Source organism: Blennius ocellaris (genome assembly GCF_963422515.1).
Source record: "Blennius ocellaris genome assembly, chromosome: 5".
NCBI lineage: Eukaryota > Metazoa > Chordata > Actinopteri > Blenniiformes > Blenniidae > Blennius > Blennius ocellaris.
Window position 1 is genome coordinate 21691878 of NC_137654.1, and position 13728 is coordinate 21705605.

Below are 13728 nucleotides of genomic sequence, written 5' to 3' on the forward strand. Positions count from 1 at the left end.
AAAGCTGATTTGGATGATTAATATTTCGTCTTTATCTTTCTTTCTGTTCTGTCTCTTTTTAAATCACTAATCAATATCACCAATCAACAAAATCAACATACACTTTCTCAAATTCTCAAAATATACACGCAACCAAACATGTACGTTTACACAAAAAGCTGGAAATGCTTGTGTGGCCATGCCCCACAAAATAGGACGCATCATCGAGGGCAGCCCAGCAGACCGCTGTGGGAAGCTGAAGGTTGGGGACCGAATACTGGCTGTCAACGCCTGCTCCATCACCAACAAGTCCCACTCAGACATCGTCAACCTGATCAAGGAGGCTGGGAACACAGTCTCGCTCAGGATCATCCCGGGTGATGGTAAGAATCTCGGATTCCGGCCTCACATGGCCGTTTCATAATGTACCAGGGAGTGACTTATTCATGGGAGTGGTGGAAAGCAATGGGCATGGATACCTTTCACAAATAAAAGCACTTTTCATTAGGGTGTGAACCCTTGTATCTCAGAAAGTGAGTCACTGAGTAGGGGTAAGGTGAATATGCCTTGAGAAACTATAATAGCACACCTCTCTCTCTCTCTCTCTCTCTCTCTCTCTCTCTCTGTCTCTCTCTCTCTCTCTCTCGCTCTCTCTCTCTCTCTCTCTCTCTCTCGCTCTCTCTCTCTCTCTCTCTCTCTCTCTCTCTCTCTCTCTGTCTCTCTCTCTCTCTCTCTGTCTCTCTCTCTCTCTCTCTCTCTCTCTCTCTCTCTCTCTCTCTCTCTCCCTCTCTCTTCCCCCCCCACTGGCTTCTGTTTGTTTGCTTGATACATTATCAGTTCGAAAGGATTAAAGACACTGCTCACATTTAATCAAGCACTTCCTGTTGGTAATAATCTCTTCAGCTTAGCCTAGAAAAAAAGAAATGCAACTACAGAATATCTCAGTAAAAGCAGCTTGTGTGACTCAGACCTACACATTTTGGCTAAAATATGTCAAATGCTGAAACAAGGGTGCATGTTGCTGACTGGGCTTCTGGTCAATTAATAAAAAGCCACTGAGCACAGCTGTGTTGCAGCTTTCTCCATAGAGACATAAAATAAAGCTTGATTGAAACTCGAGGTGAGAGAGGTAGAATCACTCCCACACACTCATGTCTAACAAGTCTTGTGCATGCAGAAAAAAATGCAAAATGCAAATTTTGGGGGCAGAACGGGTTGCTTCAGCAAAATATTTGAATTGGAGGTGGGCGACAGAAAGCCATATTTCTTCAAGTAATGAAGGAAGAGTGAATAACGAGCCCAGAGACGAATGTGTCAAGCTGATGTTCCCGCTAACCGCAGACAGAGCTGTACTCCTGCCAATGTCTGAGGAAACATTTCATCTGCTGCACTGTGATCAGAATTAAAAACAACAGAGAAAAGAGGTTTACCCCATTAAATTCATCTCATGTAACAGAAGATGGAAGATGATGAATGTCATAGTTTTTCTTTCTTTACGGCTGTTTTTTTTTTTCCTTTTGTGCAGAGGACTTAGTGTTGTCCCTGAACAAATGGCAAATGACAACATCACAGGCAGTTAGCGTCAGGTTGAGCACAGCCGCCTGTGGGCGGTTCACCGGGCTCCTCTGGACAGTAACATTTTGTTCTCCAGAGTGTCTTTTGAAAACACAGCTACAGGCCGAATGCATTTAATAGAAGCTTTGTTTGCTCCCTCTATTAATCTCATATTGTGTGGCATCTTCTCAGAATCTTCCAACGCTTCTCTACTGACCAATGCTGAGAAGATCGCTACCATCACCACCACACACACACCTCAGTCCTCAGAGTCCCGGTAGGTCAAGAGATATTCTGATTGTGAGATATTTGACAACACTGTGCTTTATTTTCACAATGTGTATACTAATGAGCTTATTCTGTTTTTGTTTGATGGACTAGTTTAAAGTCAAAAGGAGCTCCTCCTCCTCCTCCCACACAAACTCAAACACAGGTAAGAACGGATGCTTTTCATTGATGATCTTGATTTAACATCAGTGGTAAAACAAGCAGAGCACAACCACTAGGAGAGCCTCCGATCGTTTGCAGGGCCAAAATGAAGAAAGTGTCTGAAATCCTCTCAATGCTTCCTGTTTACTTTGTAACCTCTTGTCAATCGAGCGTTCATTCAATCATTCAAACTTTATCTGCGGAGCTTCTTTCATGCAGTGGTTTACACGTTAACAAAGCATAGCAGGAAATACAAAAGAACAACATGGGTGTACTTGGCGTGAGTTAAAATCTTAATTGAAATGGATTTTTAGAAGACAAAAACAAAGTCAAATTCATAAAGTAACTGTAATAATTGCCCCTTCTGTGAGTAGAAGAAAGTATACTATACACATCCTATTTCTACGATGCGGTGGACAGTCGCATTAGGGTCACGCTCAGGGACAGGGATTCGCACCTGTGAACTTCCAATCTCAAGTCCCTGTTTTGTTTATTATGCAGTAATGCATGTAGATATACTACAAAGCAAAGAAAAGAGTGCAAGCAAGTACATTTAAATATATAATCCATCAATGCACAGTGTATACCACATATCCAAGTTTGAACACAGATAGGTCACCAGTCCAACACAGGACAGTCATACAGACAATTCTGAGGTCGTGTTCTCCCAACAAGTCTTTGGATTGTGGGAGGAAGCTGGAGTACCCAGAGAAAACACACACTTCCACATGGAAATACATATGAACTCCACAAACTGGAGATCAGTGTGTCGTCTTCTCACAGTGATGCCAGAATGCAAATGACCACACCACTTTGCTGCTGGATGAAAATTTGGATTTAAGTTAATTTTGCTAAAGGTTTACACCTCAAGCAGTTTTAGCAGAGCTGTCTTTATTGCCACTAGTTTTTTCTTTATATACAAAAACAAGCTGTGATGTGCTTGGAGTTAAAGCGTGTGAAGTCTGTAAATGAAGTATGTTCGCCTTTTGGAGGGACAGTTCTGTCGGGAGTGAACTTCTGATGAGCGCGGCAGGTTTTTGGGTTCAGCCCTTGTGGTGCCCTTGCTTAGTGATCTACACCCTCCTCACAGGACAATGCATCATTAATTATTCATGCATCCCAAGGTATTGCAGTGCCATTGACATTTTGGGAGTTTTTGTGGGACATCGCTTGATTAGTCCTGAAGTTTGCACTCACCTTTTGACTCCACTATGCACTATGGATTAGTCAGTCTTCTCTGCTAACTTTCTCTTGATCTCTCCTTTATCTCCTCAGGATGCTGAATTTTACTCTGTGGACCTCGAGCGAGACAATAAAGGATTTGGCTTCAGTTTGAGAGGAGGACGGGAGTACAACATGGACCTATATGTGTTGAGACTAGCAGAGGACGGGGCTGCAGTCAGAAATGGAAAGATGAGGGTATGAAACTGATTCTCCCCCTCTTTACAATCTTGCAAATTACTTCTTCTTCCATGAAAGCCTCAAATTTTCCTCTCTCTCTCTCTCTCTCGCTCTCTCTCTCTCTCTCTCTCTCTCTCTCTCTCCCTCTCTCTAGGTAGGGGACGAGATTCTGGAGATTAATGGTGAGAGCACAAAAAATATGAAGCATTCACGTGCCATTGAACTGATCAAGAATGGGGGACGGAGGGCACGGCTCATCCTTAAACGGGGAGATGGATCAGTACCAGAATATGGTAGGTAAACATGTTGCTGTATTTTGTGCTTCTTGTAAATATATGGTTGATGGTTGTTCAACCTGTACACTTTACAGACATGCTGTTATTGTTTATGACAAACATTGAAAGAGAAGACACTTTGTGATTTGATCGATGAAGAAATTCTTGTGTGATACAAGTTTGTTAGGTGATTTTATTTCTCTGTGGGATCTGCATCAGAGGTGCTTTAATGCTGAAGAGATGTCCTCATCTGAGAGCTCGGTGCTCTGCTGAAGGATTATCCCTCTCACAATATGATTTTTATCAGTAAAAGTTACTGGGTTCAATTATCTCGCACATTTTCCCCTTTCAGATTGTTTTTGATCATAAAGAGTGCAAATAGTCTTTCACTACAAACCCTTTCTTTTCTATATCAAGGTGCAATGTAAAACAGCCTCTTGTCTGTTTTATTTGCTTTGTCCTCTACTCTTCCTTTCTCTCTGATTGTCTCTGTTGCTGGGCTCTTCCTCCTCTCTCCAGCGATGATGGCTCCTCATCTCGCTGTTGGTACAATGAGGAATGACAAGATGGGAGAGCCCTGTTTCTACCTAATGGGCCAAAATCAGACAACGGTTTGTAGCCAAAAGTCTGTCGCAATCCACTCCCCCCGTCATTTTATTCCCTCTTTATTGAGTTTCTCTCCAGCTCATCCCTACCTTGCATCCTACCTTTGTGTCTGTTTGCATTTGGTTGTTGTACATTGTGTACATGCTTAATGTCTCGTCGTGCCTGAAAATAAACTTTACTTATTTAACTTCTACGGACCTGCACACGCACAACAGTCCCCTCCACCCCCACCACCCCTCCCAGCGTTACATCACATATTTTTGAATGGGACTAATCACGTCATCGCTCTTCACAATCTGCTGCCATCCCAGACCGTCTCTCGTTTGGCAGACCCTCGGCTAAATGCAGTTTTTCAGTTTCTTTTTCTCTTTTTGGGTTTGTTCTTCCAGTTGATGCACATTGAGTTGTTCACCATTGTGTTTGAATGATCTCCTAGGTGCCTGCTGTGTCATTGATAACCCCTGCCCTACACTGGCTGATGTGTTGTACCTGCTGTTGTCGCTGGCATCACCTCGTGTTTCAACCCTGCAGCACTATAGTGACAATATATTGAAGTGATTTATCTCCTCAATGTATTTTACTTGTGTAATAGCAAAGCACAGTTTTATATATCCATTTAGATGAGTCTGATTGTTTCTGGGATTTATATAGAGCATATGAACGAGTTCGCATATGCATGATTTCCATAAATCTCTGCATTGAGTTTGTGTCACATCAATGCAAGAGCTCACATAAATCGAAAAGGAAAGTCATGTCTGCTGAACGCGATGAATGTTACATATTTGACATGAAAATAGTACTCAGTCAGCTTTTTTGTCTTCTCTTGCAGACGGCAGCAGTGACGGGCACCCTTCCACACCCGGGGCACAAAACACTCCGGAAGTGAGAATGCTGCCGCACAATAGCAGATTTCACACCTCATTGGAGTCCAGTTATCCACCAGACCTTCACAAACCATCACGCCAGGAGGAGGCTGCGCGTGGCCGAGACATGGACAGGAACAGGGACAGGGCCGGGTCGGATCAGATGGACTACCAAGGTCGGCAATTTAACCCCCATCATCATCACCCCTGGAATAACAATCACAGTCAAAGCACCCCCATGCAGCAGTCTCCTGACAACGGTAACAGCAGTAGCGGTGGCAACAAGAAGGGCCGTGGCCGCAAAGTCAAAAAGTCTGAGTCGGAGAGTGGCATCTCGAAACTCCTAAAGACTCTGAGGAAAGACAGCTCAGGGAAAAAGGCTGCAGCTCCTGAGAAACTGAGAGGGCGAGAGCTCTCAAGCAGCAGTTCTACTTTGGACGGGAGGTTTCGCTTGCAGCGTCGCGGCTCCCTCGACCGCTCACCAACCCGAAAGCGCGCCTCTCCCCCTGATCGCCGGCGGGCCAAGTCCATGGACCGCCGGGCCGAGCGAGCGCATCGTGACCACACACCTGAGCGGGAGTACGATGACGGAGGGTTCCTCGCAGCCACTCCTGAACGGAAGTTCTATGAGCGAAGGCTCCTCAAGGACTCTCATACACCTGGGCGAGTCATGGAGTTGTCAACGCCCGAACGCACCAACAACAACGGGGATTCCTTGTCTCTGTCCAGGGGCCGTACGTATGAAAGAGCCACCAAGAACGGCAACCTTTTGAGGGACTCTTCCTCAGAGAGGATGGAGGAGAGATATCGGACGAACGGGACGGCGGAGAGACGATACAGAGTGGAACGGGACTCTTCCCCTGACAGCAATTACAGCCGGGATGAGCTGAACTATGCTGCAGCTCCCAGACTGAAAGACTACTACAGCATGATGAAGAACAACGCTGCACACAACAATGCTGCCTACAACAACACAGGCCATAACAACAACGCAGTCGACCACAGTCCGAAGCAGCTCCCTGAGCCCAAGAGAAGGCTGTACAAAGAAAGCCCCAAAGACCTCAGCATCTAGAGCAGAGCAGAGATCCCACCTCACCACTCTCTCCTCTAACTGTGCAAACTATGTACCATACACTGGAATTGGATATCAGAGGATACTAACTCTTGTGATTTAATTGGCCGAATGGTTTATTGATTGATTTGATTGACTTAACTACTTGTGATCCCATCCAGAGATTCATACAGCAGGAGTACAATCCTTCTATCAGTTCATACTGGTTGTTTTGTCATTGTTATTTTGAACATAACAAAGCTTGTTGTACTATAGTAAAGGTATTGTATGTGCCTGCATATGAAATCAGTGATATTGCTTTTTGTAGGCATTTGCTGACTCTAAATATTTGTTCCCTCAGAGGTATGAAACATGCTTCCAGTTGTGGGTGACTAAGCTTCTTTTCAAACAGTTTTTAGATGTTCTTTTTTCAATTTCTGAATTGCTTTACTGAACAAACTATAGCACAAGACACTGATGGTTCGCCAGAACTGTGAAAATCACATTGGACAAGGTGAGGAATCAAATTTTAATATCTGATTATAAAACCTAATATATGACATTTTTGCATTTGGTCACTATTTATTTTCTTGATTTGGCACATATCTCGAGCGAGCTGCATTAAATCTCTAAGGACCGAGGTAGAAAACTGTACCTGGGAAAGCATGCTGTACTTGTTACTTGTACACTATCATTGAAATGTGTTGCACTTCGCCCTGCTTTGCTTAAATACAGTACATCCAACCACACGCAAGGTTTAGAAATCAGACAATTGATATTACCATTGTTTATTCTTTTTAATTGTATTATCCTTGTAGTAGGATATCAAAAATATGTCCTCGCTTCCCCTGGAGAAGAGACTGACTCACTTTCAGCCACAAGTAAAACTGTTCTCTGATCCAAATTTGTTGCTTCACTAATTTAAGTACTTTAGATTAGACAAGACTGCATTTTGCCACAATACCAGCTGAAGCTGCCATACAGTATGATTTTTCGGAAATGCCAAAAAGAAAAAGAAAAAAAAAGAAAACTAAGTCAGATAAATGTGTAAATTCTCCCTGTGCAAGATGCATGTGTAAATTAAACCATAGTTTAACCACTTTTATCTGATAGGTCTGAAGGAGAATAAGTGATGAGGAAGATGCACTGTAAAGCCACAGTGATTGTTCGCCCCGTTTGTGATAACCCACTTTTTTTTTCCACCAACCTCCTTTTTGGGTCCTCACGCAAAAAGCTGCTGTGGTTTGTTGTGTTGGTAACATGTGGAGAGTCCCGGTACAGGAGACAACCAATCTGCCATGCTGAGCCATGCTGTCACGCCACTGGAGTCTGACTGCTGCTTTTTAATGTGTTTTGTGTGTATTCTCTGTTTTATGTTTCATTTTAAAACTAAAAATATATTGGATGAACCACAACAAATGCATTGTTTGATCACTGTTGTCGCCATGGTACTGTATTTAACAAAAAACAAACAAAAAAAACCCCTGAAAAAACACATTTAAAAGTTAACATGTTGGCCATCACCTGTAAAGAAATTTTACAATGTAACTCCTAGAAACCTGTCGAGGAATAAAATGTTGCCTTTTTTCTTGTATAAAAGAGAAATCTATGAAAAAGCCTCAGCAGTGAGGAATGTGATATTGTGTTTATATCTCTGAAATGGACCTGATGATTTATGGGAAATGTGTTGATTTACTCCGGATCAGGTATGTAAAGACATTTTAACAATGAAAGACTGTATTTGATCAATCATAAACTGTTTGATGGTTTGAATCTCTCTCGATGGTTAGCCTGCCTTTGTATTATAAAGCACTTGTATGCAGTCTGTGTTCTTCAAGCATTATTTCTTGCAATGTGCTCCAGACATAATGCTGTCTCTGTGTTGATAAAAGCAGTACATGTATATGGGCCAATCTTTTTTATATAACTATGCATATATAAATACTACATTGTTCATAGCTTTATTTGACCCATGAAGCTATACATAACATTAGTCAAAGTACAAGTAGATGTGGACTTATCCAGCTTCTTTCCTTGAGATGGATTACAATGTATATGTAGCTATCAAAAGAAGTCTGTGAATGCTATTTTTATTATCAAATAAAGTTTTCCATACAAATTCAAAAGGATTTTTATATTTCTATCCAGTCCAACGTCTCAGGAGAGGCTTTTTTTAGTTTGTTCCCCCTTTGATTAAGTCACTCTGGTGTGTCAGATTTGAAGACTGGAGAAAAACACTTTTTTTACAGAAACGGCACACACATTTCTGCATGTTTAAAAAGAAATGTGCCTGCAGTGTTTCATGCATCGTCTACTTTGAGACACATTTCACCTTCTTTGTACGTCACATCACAGTGAGGTACAGTCATAAAAGAGTATAGAGCTTCACACCTCGTGGTACAGATTTTGTATTATTCTTGTGCTCTCTTCCAGATGTATTACCATACTTGTGTCGATTATAATCACGGGTCATTTAAACAATGAGTCTTTAGATACATTTTATTTTACTATAACCTTTCAAAGCTGCTTTATGTAACCACTGCAAGTGAAGCTCTTCCCAATTTGCTCCCAGACTCAGCAGAGAAAGACAGATTTTTTTTCTCTCTCAGCTCTCTGCTGGAGCTCGACTTCAGACCGCTCAGCGGGAATATCTTTTTTCTACAAAAGATCCTCTGGTATTATGGTTGCCATAGCGACACATGAAGGTCATTAAAGGCGGGATCGTGATGCGGTTTATTTCTTCCTCCAAGTCAAACACACCTCACTCATTATTTGAGTTTGTGATGTTTGTCTTAGAAATGTAAATGAGAGGAGAAATGGCCTGAAACACAAAGAATGTTCCTGTAAAGCAAAACCGAAAGGATATTGAATTGGTTTATACACACTGAAGAACAAAAGAGTTAATTGTGTTGCATTTCCTGTTTTAGTGCTGCTGAAGTGGGAAACAAAACCTTCATATTTACCGAACAAAATTCAAAATCTGAAAAACATCTTATTAATCCTCCTACTTATTCTTTTTGTCACTGCTGTATTAGAACACGTGCATAGAAGTCCAATGGTGAGCTATATGATAGTATTAATAATTAAATTACTTTCCGTTAAACAACCTATGAAGTAGTGTTGATGAATGTCCCTTTTTTGGTGTTCAAGTTTTTAAGAAATTCACAAGGACACATAACCACTACTGTTGTCCCCACAAGTCTATATATTGCATTGAACACTAAATGTGCTCATTTGCAGTAAAGTCCTGTCCAGTCGTCCTTTGACACTGGCTTTACCTCAACATTTATATTTGTAACCTTTGCATCCCTTGTTCATCCAGATTAGTGTTATCAAGCAAATCTTTGTTGACCTTCAAGTAGTATGATTCATTTCCATTATCAGATAAGTTGGGTGTTGTGTCATGTGTACATTCATTCCTGATTAATAATATGATAATCCCTTTATTAGGACAAGTGCAAGTCCAAGGTGACCTGTGATTTTAATGGGATTACAGCAGCAATGCAAAAGAAGCCCACACACTTCTTTGAAAGTTTTATATGTCACTGTAAATGTATGACTCAAGACATAAATGCATTCTGAATAGGTCATTCACATTTATTCATTTGAATGAATTTACTACGTACAAATATGCATCCTGCCACCCAAATAGTAAGTAAAACATAAACAGAATGTCATTTGCAAAGTGCGTTTTATTTTACGTTGCCTTGATTACATGCCTCTACAATCAAAAATAAGCCAGTATCATATAGGATCCAACTGTGGAAGATTAACATTTTTCCCTTTCTTCTCAGGAAAAAAAAAATCTCATAGATTTTTAAGTTGGATATTTTGTACAGACAGGAACAACTCTGTAATGGGCTTGACCTTTCCTGCAACTGTCTTTAGGTTGAACCAACTCATTTGTAAAAATACAAAAAGGACGTTATTTCTGTAGACATTGGCCTTCAGTCGTTTCCCTGGGGAAGCAGAAGTCTTCTTCTTGGATGGTGGATCGCGGAGCCTTCGTTTGGTGGCCCTTTTATGCAGGAGACACAGAGCTGGAGGAGACAGAGGAGGCCTCGGTCTTGGAGGCAGTAGTGGATGCTCCTTCCTCCTCCTCGAAGGGGTTCTTCCCGCAGCACAAGGTGGTGATCATGCAGTGGCGGAACTGCTTGTTCATGCAGATGTAGATCATTGGGTTATAGATGGAGGAACTCTTGGCAAAGAAGGCTGGGATGGTCATGAAGAGCGGTCCAAATTCAGAGCCCTGATGTGTGAAAATGTACCAGGCCACACTAGCGTAGGGCAACCAACATACCAGGAAAGCAATGACCATGAGAACGACCATGCGGGTGACTTCCCTCTCAGCCCTCTGGGTGGTCTCAGACTCCTGCTGGGCGGCAGCAGCCTCTTTGACAGCACAGAGCAGACGGCCGTAGCAGAAGCCAACGATAGTCAGAGGCATGCAGAAGTGGCAAACGAACATGTAGACAACGAAGGTATCGTTGTTGAATCCCTCTGCACGCGTGTAGTAGTCGACTCCACATGAGCACTGCATGCCCTCAGGGATGTAACGAGACCAGCCGACGAGCGGGGGCACGGCGCAAGCAGAGGCCATTACCCAGGTGAAGGCCAAACCCATAATAGCGTGGTTCTCTCCGAAGCGGAAGTTGCTGATGGGCTTGCAGACGACCATCCACCTTTCAATAGCCAGAACAACCAGTGACCAGAGGGCGATTTCACCACCAAGGGTAGCAAAGAATCCTTCCAGATTGCAGCCAAGGCGACCGAGGACGAAGTAGCCGTGCATGGAGGTGTACATCGTTGTGGTGAATCCTCCGAACACCATGAAGAGGTTGGCAACCGCGAGGTTCAGCAGGATGTAGTTTAGAGGGGTTCGCAGCTTCTTGTGTTCAAGGGTGACGTACAGAGTGAGGAAGTTGATGGGAAAGCCAAAAAGGATGAGGAAAAACATGTAGGCGCCCAGAGCAGCAAAAGCTGCTGGATTGACAAGGTAGTACTGAGGGTAATCATAAGGACTCCGGACAACACCAGTGGTGTTCAGCATAGGGATGTAAAAATAGGGTCCCTCTGTGCCGTTCATGGTTGCGGCTAGCGGTTGCGATCAGCCCTTCGGTGGTGATTCTTCTGGCTGCGTGGAAGAGTGATGGAGAGGGACCTTGCTACAAATGGACTCAGGTGGCCACAGTCCGGCTTATAAAAGGCACACCTTGGATTATCATTTTCCAAATCCGTCAGCACAAATTGATTTAGGCCACAGTTAATATCTAATCCAGCCATCACTGCAAACATAACTGACCACTCATCAAGATATTAAGGTTACACCTGATCATGCCTATCAAGGTGCAACTCAACAACTCTTTATTTTGAACCATTAAAACAACATGGTATCTTGTGAAATATAAAACTATTACTTTGATATGTGTATAGTTTAGCTGTATTTAAATTTTTGTTTTGTTTTGTTTTGTGCAAATAAAGCGACAGGTAACAAGCAAAAAGCCTTACATTTGAGAGGACTTTTTTCCCCTGAATAATTTGCTTAAATATATACTTGTTCCAGCTTGAGACAGTTCACCTTTGTTCACCTTTAAACACCATTTTTAATGAGTCTCTTCATTCAGCTAGAAGCCTATCAAATCCCCTGATATCAACTGCAGCTTCTTTTCTAAGATATCGAATCACTTTATACCAAAGACACCTTCTCATATTCTCAAATATTTATCAAAAAATATATATTTTGAATAGGCCAGCTTAATGAATTCTATCCCTGTCATATTGATGAAAACAGCAGCACGGCAAAAAAGAGACCATCAAAAATGATCAACTCATATTCCGATCTTCCAAATTAATGTGTGCTAATCTGTGATTTTCTGCACTATGCTGAATATAGAGCAGAGGCAGCGGTGCTGCTGAGTGCTGGTCCATCTTAGCTGTTGGTAAAGAGCTCAGCACTTTCCTAATGGGTGTTGCATTAAAGAGATTTGAGGCTTATAGATGTGTTCCTCTCAAGCTTGTAATGGATTTAATGCTGCAGAGGGTCATACGTGCTCAGTGAAATGCAGCAGGCCATTCATGTATTATACTATATTTGTCTTTACTACTCCTTTTGTTTGAGTTATGAAAGCACAACAACATGTCACAGCATTGAAAATGTATGAATTGTTATCGACAGGATGGGATTTTGACTCCATCTCTCTTTGTTTTACACTTGTAAACTTTTTGTTTTAAGGCTTTAGCGTTCCAGCACACAAACAAAAAACTATCTGAACCATTTTTGTTTGCTCTATTTGCACCATTATATTCCGCTGACACAATTTGTTTTCTTTATTTAATCTAATGTCCCAATACAATAGACATTTGCCAGAGTACCGGGTAAATCTTCGTCCAGATTAGAGGTAGAAACAGTCATGCAGGTGTGAAACGGTCCTTTTTAAGTGTTTTAGTAATACTTTAAAGAGGTGCTGATATTCTGCTTTTGTGGGGTATTTGTGTTCTCAAGTGTTTGCCAGGAGCCACAGTGAAGAAAAAAACTTGATCAGAGATTAGAGCTGAATATAGGATTTTGTTGTGCTTCTTCCATTTAATAGTCCACTTGATGATAGGATGTCATCTCATTTAGTTGATTATTAAGTGCAACACATGTGCATCTGAAATAGTAATTCAAATAATCACTTTGGAAATGTCCCAGTAAAAGCAAGGGAATTGAATTAAATTTGTACAGTGTACAGTATATTGAAACAAAGTTTGTTTTAAAATACATTTACTTAAGCAAAGAATGTCACACATGCACACACACACGCACACACACACGCACACACACCGATATGTTGTAATGTTTGACGCACACACACCGATATGTTGTCATGTTTGACTGTTTGGCATTACTTAAAATTATACAAATGTGCAGAATCATAAAAAAAATTATAAATTCGACCTAATTGAGAAAAAAGAGGAAATATATTTATAAAAAAAAAAATCAACTGATAAATTTCTTTTAGAGAATTTTTTGCTTGTTTACATTAAAAACGTTCAAAATCAGCTGATCTTTGACAGGAGAGACTTTCATATGTTTGCTCAACATGTCCTGTTCAAAGCTGCAGGAATCTGAAGGCTTATAACACATTTAATGCATGATATTGTTTAATCACTCCATCACTGGAAGACCAGTGAGAAATGACAGTGTGATCACCTTTATTTTTAAAATCATTTCAAATTAGTGCTTTCTGTGAAGATTGTGCTGTCTGGTGGAGATCAGCTGAGACTCTTAAAGCTGGACTGTCAAACTGAAACTGTTGCGTCTGTCAACTCATTCCAGAGCCACAGATTAGTTCTAGAAATACATTTTTTTCCCTCCTCATTCTTAAAAACCAAACACATTGATACTCTCATCTGGCCAGACAAACGGCTAATTTTCTTGATATTTACACAAACAAAAAAGCTATCAATTCTTTTTTATATACCACTGCAATTGTCTTTTGAAACAACATCCTCGGCTTCTTTCTCCACTAACAAATACTTTTATTCTGCTTGTCATGCTTCGTACACAACTCTTCATTTGTGTAGAAGA

General features: G+C 41.4%; 2 protein-coding genes across 6 annotated transcripts in view; one reads left to right on the forward strand and one right to left on the reverse strand.

Annotated features, from left to right (window-relative positions):
- LOC308130423 (membrane-associated guanylate kinase, WW and PDZ domain-containing protein 1-like) overlaps positions 1–8129 on the forward strand; it is a 46210-nt gene extending 38081 nt beyond the window's left edge. For 4 of the 5 annotated variants that reach the window (XM_080496797.1, XM_080496799.1, XM_080496798.1 and 1 more), the window contains 6 exons: positions 159–362; positions 1726–1810; positions 1915–1966; positions 3238–3381; positions 3518–3656; positions 5074–8129. In XM_080496797.1, the coding sequence (XP_080352923.1) occupies positions 159–362; positions 1726–1810; positions 1915–1966; positions 3238–3381; positions 3518–3656; positions 5074–6179 (1730 nt within the window). In that variant the 3' untranslated portion in view covers positions 6180–8129. The remainder of the gene's footprint in view (positions 1–158; positions 363–1725; positions 1811–1914; positions 1967–3237; positions 3382–3517; positions 3657–5073) is intronic. The other variant, XM_080496800.1, reaches the window with a different exon arrangement.
- A 2050-nt stretch (positions 8130–10179) lies between these two features.
- Positions 10180–11244, reverse strand: LOC308130208 (rhodopsin; the record flags this gene model as incomplete). Its single annotated transcript, XM_080496429.1, has 1 exon — positions 10180–11244. The coding sequence occupies one exon, from the start codon at positions 11242–11244 to the stop codon at positions 10180–10182; it is 1065 nt and encodes a 354-aa protein (XP_080352555.1).
- Between the last annotated feature and the right edge of the window lie 2484 nt (positions 11245–13728).